Source organism: Sorex fumeus, unplaced genomic scaffold (genome assembly GCF_029834395.1).
Source record: "Sorex fumeus unplaced genomic scaffold, SorFum_2.1 ptg000044l, whole genome shotgun sequence".
In the NCBI taxonomy this organism is placed as follows: domain Eukaryota; kingdom Metazoa; phylum Chordata; class Mammalia; order Eulipotyphla; family Soricidae; genus Sorex; species Sorex fumeus.
In genome coordinates, this window is record NW_026606101.1 from 37,581,045 (window position 1) to 37,596,508 (window position 15,464).

Here is a 15,464-nt window from a genome sequence, read left to right on the forward strand (position 1 = left end):
TAGGCTTTTGGGGAAGGATGAGGCAAGGACAATGTTGCTTGCATCAGTTTTCTTTGGTCAGGTTTCAGCATCACCATTGGAGCCCAGATGTGGTTCTTTAGATATGTTTCTGCCCTTTATGACTATTTAAAAAATGTCTCTCCACGTCTCCGTGGCAAATATGATTTTTCTTGGGGGTATTATTCTTTGAATTAAAAAACAATTACAAGAAGACCTCTTAAAGGATATTTCTGGTTTTAGTGTCTGAGCAAACATATTTAGATAATACTACTTTTCTTAACTGAAAAAAGAAAAAAAAACAGGAAAAGAAAATGAATTTCTTTCTAGTTGGAATGATAAACACCATGAAGCATATGTCATATATCCTGGTGACAGAAATTCAAGGTTGGAAACAATTCCTTTCTTCCTGCGTTGGCCTGTAGCTTCTCTGAAGAGCACAGCGGCTGAGTTTTGTGACTAATTGTCATAATTTTAGCATGCAATTAAACACATGATTTCCCACCACCGTGCATCTTCCCACACAATAAGAGGTAAGTCTGTGAGGGTTATTGTATTTCATTCTGGAGCCATTTAAGCCCGAATATAAGGGAATACAAGCAAGTATGTTAGAAACCAAACAAATGTGTGATACTTTTGATAAGTAAGTGAGGTAAAGTAAGAAGTCCTGCGGCTGCGTATGTGGCTGCACACTCCAGAAAATCTGCGGTGCTCTCTTCCAGGAGCTCTAGTTTATAATCTCCGGGTGTTGGCCATTGATAAGATTACATGGCTCCTGGGGTGGTTTGTGGGTGTGACTCAAGCTACTGGAAAACTGGGGTGCTGTGGGGAGGACACACAGTCCCGATCTGAGTGGGCTTGGAGATCTCAGTCACGGGTTCCCATGTACCTGGGTTTTCTGGCTGGTCTGCTCTCCAGTGAGGTTCATCCCATCTTGAGTGAGGCTCGTCCCATCTTGGGTGAGGTCGTCCAAGCATGTGGAGAGTGGCCTTGAGCATGGCAGCGGTTGGGTTCTGGAGGTTTTCAGCTGCTGGGGCTCTGCTTGGGTGGGGAGGGAGATTCAACCCACCCCCCTCTGAGGTGCCCTGTTGAAGACAGCCTGGCGCGGGTCAGGAGAGTGTGCTGATTATGCTAGATCTTAGTTTTCTCTTGCAGAAAAGAATTTCAGAAGGTCAGGAAATGTGAAGTAGTTTTATTTAGAGTAATTGGGGAGGGGGAGTAGACAGAGAGAGAAGTAGAGAAACATGGGAGAGAGGGAGATGTGTGGGGAGAGAGAGGGAAAGAGAAACTGAGACTACACATCTTAGTTTGAAATACAAGTGAATCTTCAGGAAAAGAAGACACTTGTCTCTATAGAGGTGCTTTAATAGTAGGGTAATCCTTGTAACCTTTGGCCTTTTTTATTTGTTTGGGGCCATAGCTGGCTGTGTTCAGGACTTCTTCCTAGTGGTGCTTGGGTACTGTGGTGTGGGGCTTTGGGGTTAGAATGGTTTAGCAGTACTGTCTCTGGCCCCAGACGCTTTTCCACAATCTTAACAAGGCCTTTTGTTTTCTTGGAGTTTCTTTTTTGAGGGGTCCACCCTTCTCTGTATGGTGCCTCAATTTCTGCCTTTGGGCCTTGGGTACTTCAGGACTAGTGTGTTGGCAGCTACTTTAAATCCCATTTGGTGGTGTTACCTTCCTCAAATGTTACACCAGAGGCCCCTCCCTATCTGTATGCATGCATCAGTCCTGTCTGTGAGAATGTTACGTCTAATCCAGCCAAGTCTGTGGGCTGAAGGAAACCAAATAGTCATGCAACCATTTTGCCAAGGCCCTTCACTGAGGCTGAGGATCACTGGAAGGAGAGACCAGACAGGCGAAAATCAAAGATGGAAATCAAATTGTGTGTGTGTGGGAAGCCAAGGCTTATGGAAATCACCCCCATTGTGGCTACTCATTGAGTGTGTGGGGAACCCGTGGGTCTCAGCGCAGAGCTGTCTCTGAGGATGTGGCCAGGTGGAGTCCAGATTGGCTTACACTAGGGCTGGTGGGATTTTTTTTTTTTCTTTTTGGGTGACACCCAGCTATGCACAGGGGTTACTCCTGGCTCTGCACTCAGGAATTACTCCTGGCAGTGCTCAGGGAACCATATGGGATGCTGGGAATTGAACCCGGGTCGGCCATGTGCAAGGCAAACACCCTACCCACTGTGCTATCACTCCAGCCCCCTGGTAGGATCTTTTTGCTGCTTTTTTAAAATCTCCCGCATAAGGTCTTTCATACTTTAGAGGGTGTCTCATGTAAAGTAAAGGCTCTTGGCTCAGGTGAGCTGGGGGCAGGGGGAGGGGGTCACCACAGTCAAGACTCTAAGTAGGTTTCTATTCTCAAGAATGTCTTGAGAACTGGTTACACACTACTGTGCATTGTGAGTCTCCACGGGAGAGTTTAAACAAGCATGACTGTGGCATGCTTTGTTCAGTAGACGTCTGTCAGGACACCATGTCAGAAGCATTTGGGTGTGTGGAGCCTGTCAGACATGCCTTTTTATAATCATGAGAACCACCGCTGGTTTTGCACACTTCCTTGCTAAGCCATTCTCCCAGGTACTTCGAGTCTAGCAAAATTTTCACTGTGGTGTAGGTTCTTTGGATTGATCCCTATGGTGCAAATGAGCAACTTGGTATGAGATGATGAAGAAACTCACCCTGTCTCAGAGCCAGTTATGGTGTGGCCTGGTCTTCCTCCATCCTGGTTATCCTTAAATCTTGAACCCTGTGAGACCTTACCTGAGGAGTGTGACTTTCACCTCTCCCCTCTGGGAGTTGCATGACCCATCTCTGACCTCCAGACCAGATTCCTTTGTGGCCTTACCATGCACCATCTTCTATGTGGTCTACCTGTCTGGTGCTCACGCTGCCTCAGGGGCCATGTACCTCGGGGCTGTCTTTGCCTTTGTCCTTGTGTCCATCAGCTCTTTAGTCTCCAGCTTCATGCCTGGTCATTGTTGTGAAGTTAGAAGCGTTGAGGGGTTTTCAGATGCTCTTTGCTCGTTGATTTTGGGGTGTTGGGTGGAATGGGAAAGAGGGTGGAACAGAAGAGTACCTGGTGTGTCTTTGCTTCTGAGGGTTCATTATGTTGGATCCTGTGGAGCCCATTTGATGCACATTTCTGAGTTGATCAGGTTGGCATGCAGGTGACCTCCTACCCCTTAAGAACGGTGTGTTCATTGCGCATTGCCCATAGTGTCAGCATTGGTGTTCAGGACCACAGCCTGACAGAGAAGCCTGGGTGGGTGGAGTGACATTCTGACAATTGCCATGACGTTTCTCAAAGTATGCTGTTGGTTATAGATGTACTTTAGTGTTTGGGAATGGATTAGAAACTACTGAGTGATTTGGGTGTTAAAACAGAAAGTTTGGGACCAGAGCCATAGTTTAGCAGGTAGGGGCTTGCCTTGCCAATGCTGGCTCAATCTTTGGCACTGCGTATGGTTTCCTGAAGCCTCCCGGAGCAGTGCACAACCAGGAGTAAGCTCTGCTAGGTATGCCCAAACAAACAAAAAACAATTATAACAATATCACAACTCTGCAAGCCCAGAAAGTTTGGCTCAGGATAAAGACAGGTGTGTGTTTGGGGGCAGTCTGTGCCAGTTAGGCAGGGAGTTCCTGGGCAGCAAGATGGTTCTGTTGCCTCACTAGTGCAGATGAGGCTATGTGGAGCAGGGGGACATAGCCTCCCCCCCCCCCCCCCCCACTGGCTCCGTTCCTTCCATAAAGGGAGGGTGGTGTCCCTGTAGCATTCTAATCTTCCAGACCTTATGTGACTTGACTTGCTTTTTTTTTTTAAATTTTTTAATTTAATTTTTATTTTTTTTCTTCTTGGGTCACACCCGGCGATGCACAGGGGTTACTCCTGGCTCTTGCACTCAGGAATTACTCCTTACGGTGCTTGGGGGACCATATGGGATGCTAGGAATAGGACCTGGGTCCGCTGCGTGCAAGGCAAATCCCTACCTGCTGTGTATTCTTATTGCAAACTACTTTCTCTGGTGGAGAGGGGGAATACTAGTAGTCTGGATCAGAGGCAGTGGTGTTTGGGGGATTAACCCCTTGTGGGGCTCCTCAATCCCTGGAGTGTGAGCGATTGAGCCCAGGGTTCAGAATGCATGGTGTGCACTCCATTCCCTTCTGCTGTCTCCTGGCCCCTGCAGCTTACTTTTAAAAGAAAATGCTACATTTTTGAGATGGATGTGTCTGCTGTATAGTTTTCCATGAAGGAAGTGAAATCACGTTCATTCATGACTGCACACTTTTTCCTTTTGTAAACATTGCCAGAGTTAACCCCTTGAAAGTTTCCTCTAGTGCGAGAGTTACCAGAGTAGACTTCCCAAAGTGGAAGTCCAGTTCACAGTCTTTGTCCAACTGGACTTTTCTGGATGGAGTACCACAATGCTCTCCAGTATCATACCAGTTTTTGCCTCGATGTTGCTGTTCTTTTTTGTCTATGGCCATACCACCCTGAACGCACTGTTCTTTTTTAAATTTTTAAAATTTATTTTTTATTTTATAAAGTAGTTCACGATATTTGATTACATTTAAAATTCAGAAACCAATTCCACCACCATACACCTTCCTACCACCATATTTCAGATGTTTCCATCCCAAAGCTCAATCCCTGCCCCAAAGCAGAACCGAAATAATACATTTTGTGTTATGAAAAACCGCTGAAAATGCTACTAAAAAGTATCCTTAGAGGAAAGAGTGTAAAGATTGTTGTATTTCACCCAGGGGCCATTAAGCTTTTCTACAGAGTTCTGGAGATTTTCGGGGTGGGGAGGGGGGCTCTCACCCGCCCAGCTCTGGGGCGACTGGGGTAAACAGCCTGGCGCAGGGTCCAGCAGTGGCATGGTTATGGCGAGCGTCGTGTTATGCTCCCTTCCGGGAGAGAAGGACATGCGATCTCAATGTTGCAGTTCTGTTACTGGCTTTATCCCCTGCTGGTAGTGGGATCCATTCTTTTCATTTTATTTTTTTTAATTCTTGTTTTATTTTTATAAAGTTGTTCACAATAATTGATTACATTTAATATTTGAACACCACTCCCATCACCATTATACCTTCCCACCACTATATTTCGAATATTCCCACCTCGAACCCCAAATTCTGTTTCCAAAGCAGAACTGAAGAAGCTTATTTTGTATTGGTTGTTATGAATAATCCGCTAAAAATGATCCAAAAAAGTTTTCTTAGAAGTAAGTCAGTGAAGATTGTTATATTTCACCCAGAAGCCATTAAGTCTTTCTATAACAGATTAGTCACATGTTGTTAAATGTTGAGCCTTGTGTGCTTATATATGTGTGTGTATTTTATATATATATATATATATATATATATATATATATATATATTTGCCCCGTAGATTGTTTGCCTTCTATTTTAAACCCCATCAAATATGTTGTGTTACTCTTGGCATATTGGTGGTGTAAAGTATGAGATGTTTAGGAATAGATTCACTCCTGAGTGAGGCTTGTCCAAGAGTGTGGGGTTGGAGAGTGGCCATGAGCATGGTGACAGTTGAGTTCTGGAGGTTTGGGGCTGCTGGGCCTGGCTCAGTTGGGTGGGGAGGGGCCTCACTAGCCCCCCTCCGGGTTGCCTAGGACAGGGTCTGGAGGCATGGCTGTGGCGTCGCGTTCTCTTCGTTCTTTTTGTTCTTGCATGTGTGGTGTGCCCGGTGGCATACCTGCTGCTTTATGTTTCCCTCCTACCAGTCTGTTCCCCAGGCTTCTGATTATGGTGATCTGAGTGTGTTTTTCAGATCGGGTAATGTAGGGTCCTCATCTGTTCTGTTTAATTTTTCTTGCAGATGGCAAGTTTGGTGCGTATATGCAGGTCCACATTCAGAACGATGGCCCCGTGACTATAGAACTGGAGTCTCCCGCTCCCGGCGCGTCTGCCTCCGACCCCAAACAGGTAAGCCTGAGTCAGGCTGCAGACTCCCCACTTTGGTTTTATCCCTGGAGCAGTTGTCATTCAAGATGGAGAAACATTTTGTCTTTGGCTATTTTGGTGGTCATCTGTTTCATAGCGCCGTCCTAACGCTGTTGGTTGGGACAGTGTGACACTACTGACTGTCCTATCTTTGGACTCCAGAGAAAATGCCCTATAGAACCCTTCGTGCTTCCTTTGGGCTCCTCAGCCCTGGATGGTGCTTTGGCGGCTACTAGCCACTGGGTGGCAGCAGAATACCAGCACAGCTGCTCTTCATCCTGAACCCTGTGCGGGTTTTGTCTAGGTGTGGGTAGTTATGCAGTTTATGGATCTGTGTAAATCCTCATATTTTTTTCTAAATGCCTCTCTGGGTTTTCTGTGGATTGTTTAAGTGTTCAGAAAAATTTTTAATTGAAACGGAGAAAGCTCCATGACATTCCTTGTGCCCTGTGTAATTCTCTCATAGGTGCTTAACCCTTCTGGCTTTAATTAATGCAGTCACTTAATCACCTTCTGGACACCTGGGGGTTGGCAGAGGTGTGAGAGAAGGGACGCTCTTGCTCTGCTGCTGCCCTTCCCCCCTTGTTGCATGCTGTGAGGTAGAGTGATGCAGGGGTGTGCCTGGTGTGGTGCTCAGGAAGCACCTGATGCCAGGGGCCTGACCCGGAACTCCCACAGGTAACCTGTGCTCCTGCTCCTTGAGCTGTCTTCCTGTTCCCTCATGTTGTGATTCTGAGGAAAAATAGTATCTTTGATAGCACAGTGGGTAGGGCATTTGCCTTGCACGCAGCTGGCCCGGCTGACCCGGGTTTGATTCCTCCGCCTCTCTCGGAGAGCCCGGCAAGCTACCAAGAGTATCTCGCCTGCACGGTAAAGCCTGGCAAGCTACTCGTGATATATTCGATATGCCAAACACAGTAACCATAAGTCTTACAATGGAGACGTTACTGGAACCGCTCGAACAAATCGATGAACAATGGGAGTTGACAGCTGACAGATTATTTATTTTGGTTCTTGATCCTTTGATAAAGAAGCTGGAATCTGTCTAACTCAGTAAAGCAAGGTGTCAAAGGTGACAGGGTTGAGGTTCCAGGAACTCCTGTTAACATTTTAAGCAAACAAGCAAACAAAATCCACATGAAATTTATTTATTTATTTTTGGTTTGGGGGCCACACCCAGTGGTGCTCAGGGCTTATTCCTGCCTCGTGCTCAGGATTCACTCCTGGTGGTGCTTGGTTAACCATGTGGGATCCCTGTGCAACACACGCACCCTCTGCACTGTACTCGTGTTCTGACCCACACAGGAAAACAAATTTTTTACTTGAAATTTGAGACTAACAGAGAAGTTGATAAAAAGATCACTGTTCCTCTATCTTCTGTCCAGTTTCCTCTCAATTTCACTTAATCTCATCGTACGTGATCCAGACTGCTATTAATACTGATGAAACGCTGTCAGAATAATTCTAGAAATCCTCTCTCTTGAGGTCTCACTGGTCCTTTGCATCTGTCCCCACTCCCTCCCCTTTGTTGTTATTGCAGTGAGCAAGGTCACTGGCCTGGTGGAGTCGCCACACTTAGCGTTGTGGTGCTTACCTGGGGGTTGTCCTCATGTTGTGGCTCAATCATACCTAGTGGGGACCTCGCTCAGCACATGTGTGGGGCCCCGAGGATCAAATTCATCCTGTAGAACAGGTGTATTTGCCCTGAGCCGTGAACCATTTCTAGCCTGCTCACCAGTAATATTTAATATATTAAAACTTAAAAAAAATAAGCTCCCCGTGACGTATTCGATATGCCAGACACAGTAACAACAAAGTCTCCAGTGGAGACTGTTACTGGGCCTGCTCGAGCAAATCGACGAACAACGGGAGGGCCTTTACCTGGCCTTTACCTAAAAAAAAATAGTTTTACTTATTTATTTTTGGGAGCCCCTAAGTTATACTCAGGAAGCCAGGGACCTCAGTGCTGGTGGTAGTAGGTCCGCCAGGTTGGGCAGTTCTGTGCCAGGATCTGAGGATGTGGAGCTGCTCGCCTTGGGGTGCTGGGGACCACTAGTACTGCTTCAGCAGAGCCTCGGGGGCCTGCTGAGTGATGCCTGAGTGCTCAGGGCCCTCAGGCCACTCCTAGAGGTACTGGGGGGCCATGCCCTGCTGGGGTTGAGGTCAGGCCCTGGTGTGTGTAAAGTGTACACCTCTGACTGCTGAGCTATTTTCCGAGACCCATGTGTTTTGGTTTTGGTTTTTGTTTTGGGCTACACTTGATTATTCTCAGGACTTACTCCTGGCAGTGCTCAGGGGACCATAACCAGTGCTGGGATCGAACCTGGGCTGGGCACATGCAAGAAAAGTGCCTTAACGGCGGTCCTAGCACTCTGGCCCCCATTGCGTTTTATTTTCTTTCTCTGCTCCACTTACCTCTGCTGCTCTCACCAGTGTTGACTACGTCCTAGTGGTGCGTGTAGAGCTTTAGCTTCGGTGCTTCTGGGTGTGCTTGCGCATCAGACTGTGATGCTTGCTTCCTTGCTGCAATTACCCACTGTGGTTTGCACATCCTTGTTTGTGCTCCCACATCCTTACTTGGGGTCACACCCTTACTGAGGCACACAGATCCGGGTGGGGTGCCTGCTGGGGCCCCTGCAGGGCCACACAGGAGTTGCCCAGGACTTAAACTTCCTGGGTGTGGTGTTCTCATGTCATTGAATTTCTGTGTTGGAGTGACACACCTCTCTGTGGTACTAACACACACCTGACTGTGGTGGGCCGGAAATCCCTTGTGTTGTGGACAGAGCACACAGCAGCACTGCCGGCTGACCCCGCAGAACTTGCAGGATCTTACTTGGCGTGTGTGGGACGGCAGAGATTGGAACTTGTGGTCGTGCACTTTTGAGCCAGTGCTCTAAGGTTAGGCGCTGTCCCACAGGCTCACCAGCAGATTTTCTAAGGTCCCTTTTCTCTGGCAGAAAAATCTTGGATTCCACTTTGTATTTAGCTGTCACCTCTTCTTAGTGCTTGCTGGTCGGTGAGAGGCCTGTGGCTTTTCCCTTTCATCACTGGTACCCCAACGAGTGCTGTCAGCTATTTGCTGATGTTCTTCCACATGGGTTTTCTTGGGTCACCTTGAGCTTATGACTGGAGCAGCAGAAGCACAGAAGTAGGGTGCCCTTTTTGGTACCAGATGGGACGGCCATGACATTTGTCACGTCACACAGGGGATGGCCTTATTCCCGGGTTCAGTGTGTAGTCTTCCCAGTTTCTCCACCAACCGTGAGCTCAGCCTTGCTCTTGTCTCTGTCTCTTCTTGCTCATGGCCTTGGCCTTGTGTCCTTCGTCCTTTACCCCACTGGGTAGTGGAGCTGACCCTCTAGTACTTCTTTCAGTGCTGGGACCAGCCGTGGAATTTATGAGGCCCAGGGCCAAATATCAGGACCTGTGTTGAAGCAGGATTGAGAATCACCTGGAGGTGGCGACAGCAGAGGCTCACCAGGGATGAGAGTGAGCCCCTCTGCGGGAGCCCTGCCGAGCGCGGTTATCCCAGCTGCGGGTCCCCAGGCTGTCCCTGATGAAAGGGAAAAGCCACCTAGCACTCCTCTCAGATCCAGGCCTGGCCTCCCAGTGAGCTCCTCTCTCTCGCTGGCCTTGACCTGTTCGCTGATGCCTGCCTCCAGCCGCCTCCATCTTCCTTTGTGTTGCCCCCTGGGTTTGCTCTGCAGGGGCTCCCCCGCAACCAGCCTCCCGAAGGCTGCCTGTTTCTGCCATGGTCTGGTCCCTGCTGGAGCTTTTGCTTTGTTGTCCATCTACTCCATCTTGAACCTTGCTGTACAGGACACTGCTCTCTGGAAGTTTCTCTTCTTGTCTCTAGCTGCTCCCTCAGGTTTTATATGAACAGTATTCTTATTCTGAAGTTTTGGTTGATCGTGCCACCGGACCCGCGTCAGGCTGTTTGACTCGGGGCGCCCTGCAGGGGGGCGGGTTGGATGAGATCCCTCCTCGCCCCAGGGACCCAGCCCCGACAGCCGAAAACTTCCACAACTCAGCCACTGCCACGCTCATGGCCGCTCCCCACACGCTCGGCGGAGCCTCACCCACAAGTGCATCTGCGGCCACGTGACACTTCAAATGCTCCAGGATTGCTGCACCACATTTGACAGGGCTCAAAATAGGCGGCAACCAATCTTAGAGGGAAATAAAACATTTTAAAACTGATATATATATATATGTGTGTGTGTGTGTGTGTGTGTATATATATATATATGTATACATATATATATAAAACACACAAGGCTCAACCCTTAACATGTTAGTGATCTCTTATAGAAGGGCTTAATGACTCCTGGGTGAAATACAACAATCCTCACTCTCTTTCCTCTAAGGATACTTTTTTTTATAGCATTCTCATTTTATAGCATTCTCAGTTTCAAATTTCATAAAAAACAATACAAAATATATTATTTCGGTTCTGCTTTGGGGCAGGGCTTGGGGTTTGGGATGGAAACATTGAAATATGGTGATGGGAAGGTGTAATGGTGGTGGGATTGGTGTTTGAATATTAAATGTAATCAAATATTGTGAACTCCTTTATAAAATTGAAAAAAAATTTTGGGTGATTCCATTTGGAGAAACATTTTAATCAAATTTTTTTTTTTTCTTTTTGGGTCACACCTGGCGATGCACAGGGGTTACTCCTGGCTCTGCACTCAGGAGTTACTCCTGGTGGTGCTCAGGGGACCATATGGGATGCTGGGAATTGAACTTGGGTCGGCCGCATGCAAGGCAAACGCCCTACCCGCTGTGCTATCTCTCCAGCCCCAATCAATTATTTTTAAATTCTTTTTTTTTTTAAGTGGGGGACCGTACCAGCTGTGGTGGAGTCCACGGGGATGCTTTTGGGGACCGTCGCCCTGCAATGCTGGGCCTGATAGTGCAGTGCTCCTTGGGTCCTGTGGTGCTAGGGACCAACAGGGCCATGCAGATGGTGCTCAGGGATCACCAGGCCTATGACCTGGCAGTGCTCAAGGAGTCACATGTTGCTGGGGACTGAACTTGGAACTTTGTGTGTAGAAGTCTTGCGTTCCTCTCCTAGCTCCTCATCCTGAACACATAGGTCTGTGTGCAGATATGTTTTGGGGCCACACGTTGGCAGTGCTTTGTGCTCAGGAGTCACTCTTGGTGGTGCCAGGGATTGAACTGAGATTGGCTATGTGCAAGTCCTGTACTATATCCCCTGTATTATGTTATCCAAACCTCTTTTTGCTAATAGTTTCTCCTTTCTTATTTAAAACAAAACAGTGCCAGGAAGTTAGGACAGAAGGCAAGGCAGCATGTGAATCACACTGGCTTAAATACCTGGGCACCTCCAAGGAGTGATCCCCGAGCATTTGCAGGAGTGGTCCCTAAACCAAACCAAACCAAACCGAACCAAACCAAACCAAACCAAGCCAAACCAAGCCAAACCAAACAAAACAAAACCCCCAACAACAAAAACCCCAAACAGAAAAACCTAAAATATACAATACAAAAAAAAATTTTTTTTGTAACTTCTAATAAGCTGTAAGTTATTAGGATTAAAAAGACCTTTTCGTGTTTTGGCTGGTTGGTTTTTTATTTTTGGGTCACACCCAGCGATGCTCAGGGCTTGTTCTTGGTTCTGTGTGTAGGAATCACTCCTGGCGGGGCTTGGGGCTCCACATGGGTTGCTGGGGATTAAACTTGGGCCATCTGTGTGCAAGGTAAATGCGATACCCCTGTACTGTTGCCTCGGCCCCAGGCCTTTTTTTTTTTTTTTAACTTCAGAATTTAAGAATTTTCACTTCAAAAGCGTGGCTTATGGGACAGCAAGAATAGTACAGCAGGTCGGGCACTTGACTTGCACGCAACTGATCTACGTTTGATCCTCAGCATCCTGTATGGCTCTCTGAGTACCATCAGGAGTGATCCCTAGGCGCAGAGCCAGGAGTGAGCCCTGAGCCCTGCCAAGGGTGGCCCCTAAAATAAATTAAACAAATAAAAGAACACTGTGAATTGACCTGTGTCAGCCTATTTGCACTGGTTGACTGGAGAAGTGGCAGAACGTAGAACGCTGCAAGAGCGCTCTCTCTCTCTCTCTCTCTCTCTCTCTCTCTCTCTCTCTGAGTGTCCAGTAGGTGGCAGCAAGCAGGCATGGAAGGATGCCTGGTTCCCGTGGAGTCTCGCAGGCCTTTGCCTTTGGTCTCTCTGCCTTTCCCTTCTAAGAAGGGTTTTTCCTTTGAGTAGATGGCTGATTTGCTTGCTTTTCTGTTGATTGGAAGACTACAACCAAATCCTTTTCAGTGGTAGAGAAGCAGTTATGAGAAGCAGTTACTTCTATCAACGGCCTTCATGACTTTTCACTGATAATGCAACTAGAAGGGAAACTGCAAACATTATAGAGTAGTTCTTTGGTAGTTCTTACGTGGAGATTCTTTTCTCCGCCTTCCTGTCCATTTGTTGTTGTTATTGTTGCGATGTTGGGGGTGATATCCTTGGTTGAGGGGCTTGCTGGGGGTCACATGCTTGTTGTGGAGGTTGGAACCACATGGGCAGTATTGTCGGGGACTCCACTTGGTGATGTGGGGTAGTGCTGGGGTCGAATTCAAGGCCTCACACCTGTAAGCTGGGGCTTTACCCTCAAAGCTTATCTCCAGAGCCCTAACATAGAATCTTTAGACCAGTTGAGCAAATGAAACATAGTTCTATGTATATGTGTTTTTGTGTGTGCGCGTGTGCATCTATGCAGCTTGTGCCTTCTTAGCCAGCCCTGTGCTGTGCACCTGACAAAGAGAGAAGGAAGAAAGATGTGCTCAAGACTTAGTTTCTGCTCCCAGGGATAGAGTTAGGGTAACAGAAACCTGAACTTTTTTGGTTTGTTTTAGTTTTGGGCCATACATGGTAATTCTCAGGGTGCAGGGGAGGCTGTGCAGGGGTACTGCAGTCCTGGGGATTGGACCTGGGCCCCCTGCATGCAAAGCAGGCACTCTAGCCCTGTCTGTCCCCGGTCTGGGAGATCTGACAGTTGCGGTGCTAAAGCGTGTGTTAACTTTGTCTGTGTTGTCAGAACACCCCTCCTCATTGCTTCCCAAATGCATTTTGTTTCGATTTGGTTCCCTCCCGCTGCTGATCCTGGCCACCTGACCCAGCTTCTGTGCTCGCCCAGCCTCCGTAGGCCTCGGCCTCCCAGTCCTCCTCTCCAGCTGAGAACGGTCGGACCCATTCTGGATTCTGTGTTCTGTGCCGGCCTCCTCTCAGAGAGGACCTCTGGCCCCGCTCTCCTGTTGGAGCCCCTGCCGGCCCCTCTGTGCTGTGGAGAGGGTGATCCATTGCACGGCACTCAGGACCATCTGTTGCTATGTGTTGGTTTCTTGTTCTGCGTCTGTTCAGAGCACTTCTGGATTGTGAACGGAGACTTGTTCACCGCCTAGTCTGGGAGGAGAGCTTGGGGCGCGGATCAGGTTCTGGAATGGAGTTCTGAAATGCATCGAGGCAGGCATTGTTTGAGTTCTGAGAAGAAAATGCCATTGCTGCGGCCACCGAGCTGGACAGGCCTCTGGTGGCCGGGGGCATGGCTCTGTGCACTCGGAGAGGAGGGGGGTTCCCAGCTGATGGGTCCAGGTGTGGGCTCCAAACAGTGGTATGGTCGTGGTTGGGAGGGTCTCAGAGCTCTTGATGGTGAGGATGGTGAAGGCTAGTAAGGATAAGTGGTGGTTTGCCTGCCTCAGCCCACTCTTTAGTTGGCTGTGTGTGTGTGTGTGTGTGTGTGTGTGTGTGTGTGTGTGTGTGTGATATTTTTACTTTCTCATTTGTATTTTTTATTTTTATTGAATCACTGTGAGATAGACCCTTACAAAAACTGTTCGTGATTAGGTTTCAGTTGTACAGTGTTCCAACACCCATCCCTCCACCAGTGTACATTTCCCAGCACCAGTGTCCCCAGTTTCCTTCCCATCATGCCCGGGCGGGCACTATTTTTCTCTCCCCTGCCCCTTCTCTCTCTCCCTCCCCCTCTCCCTGTCTATCTCCCCGCTCCCCTTTTGGGTTGGGGTTGGGGTTTGTAATACAAATACTGAAGGTTATCTGATTGGCTTTGAAATTGTCCCTGTAGCCTCTGTGTGTCTCTCCCTCACTCATTAATAGCTTGCTTGGTGTGTTTATAGGCTGCCATGTGGAGACCATGATAGATTTTAACAGGGAGAAGTTGGAAGAAGAGCATCAGGTTCTTGCTGTGAATGATGTACCTTCAAAGGAGTGTAGCAGCATCCCCAGGCAGAAGCATGTTGGTGGAAGAAGAGGAATTAGTAGGAATATCCTGATTATTATCTCGAGAAGATTGCTTGGGTGTGAGTTCTTTCCTAGGTGACTAGAGAACGGGCAGTTTCAAGACCCTCATCAGCCACATAATCTTGCTTTGTTTTAAATGGGGCTTTTGCCTTGCACATGGCTGACACGGGTTCGATTCCTTCATCTCTCTCGGAGAGAACGGCAAGTTACCGAGAGTCTCCCGCCCGCACAGTGGAGCCTGGTGGAGCTTTCCCCCTGGTGTATCTGATATGCCAAACACAGTAACAACAAGTCTCACAATGGAGATGTAACTGGTGCCCACTCGAGCAAATCGATGAACCACGGTCGGACAGTGCTACAGATGTTTTCCTTGGGGAGGAGCATACCTGGGGGTGCTGAGCTTCCTCCTGGCAGTCAGAGGTGCTTGGTGTATGGTTTGGGACAGACCATATGCAGTGCTGGGGGTTGAACTTGGCTCTGCTGTCTGTCTGTACTTTCTCTGTAGTTCCTCTTACTCTGTTTTTATCCTTCATGGAGGATGTTCGCCTGGATCTCATCTGGGTGGGCTTGTAAGTGTGGCAGATTTTTTCTGATGTGGAGGGAGATTTTGTAATTGGGGGTGGGGCTTTATTTCCACTAAATCTGTGTTGATGTTTCATTATTTATATTCTCATTCTTTTAGTAGATTATTAAAAACTTCCTAAATTGACATGCTTGAAGAATTTGAAAAAAATGAATTTTTAAATCCACATCTTTGAATTTGCTTACATGGTTACTAATAAGTCACTGAAATATGTTGACCCAGTGAAAAAATTGTGCAGAGCAGAGGTTTTAATGCTCCTTTGAATAGCACCATCATTCACCTGAAATTTCCCACCATACCCAGAAGCCTGGAAATGTCTAGGTTGAGACATGGCTTTGTAGGGGATAAGAGAAAAAGGTTGGGTAGCGGAGGTGGGATAAGAACTCCATTAAGTTTCATGTATTTTTCTTCTGGTGACAAGGGCATGCTTTCAGTCATACATTATGGAATCTAGAAGATGAAATAGAAGACTCTGGAAACCCCTTCAGAGGTGTAGAGATGAACTGTCACTTTCTGGACATCTCACATGGTACCAAATCTAATGTGAAGTGTTCTGAAAAGCAACAGTTATATCGAGTAACAGAAGTTAGCCTTTCTTCATAAAACATTTATTTAATGCGTATATT

General features: G+C 47.6%; 2 protein-coding genes across 3 annotated transcripts in view; both read left to right on the plus strand.

Moving 5' to 3' along the window:
• Window positions 1-15,464, plus strand: part of DTD1 (D-aminoacyl-tRNA deacylase 1) — a 191,876-nt gene that overhangs the window by 42,356 nt on the left and 134,056 nt on the right. For both annotated transcript variants that reach the window (XM_056121743.1, XM_056121744.1), the window contains exon 4: window positions 5,842-5,948. In XM_056121743.1, coding sequence (XP_055977718.1) covers window positions 5,842-5,948 — 107 coding nt within the window. The remainder of the gene's footprint in view (window positions 1-5,841; window positions 5,949-15,464) is intronic.
• Window positions 14,149-15,464, plus strand: part of LOC130030236 (histone H3.1-like) — a 70,689-nt gene continuing 69,373 nt past the window's right edge. Inside the window, exons 1-2 of the mRNA XM_056121467.1 lie at window positions 14,149-14,272; window positions 14,761-14,824. Of these exons, the coding sequence (XP_055977442.1) occupies window positions 14,149-14,272; window positions 14,761-14,824 (188 nt within the window). The remainder of the gene's footprint in view (window positions 14,273-14,760; window positions 14,825-15,464) is intronic.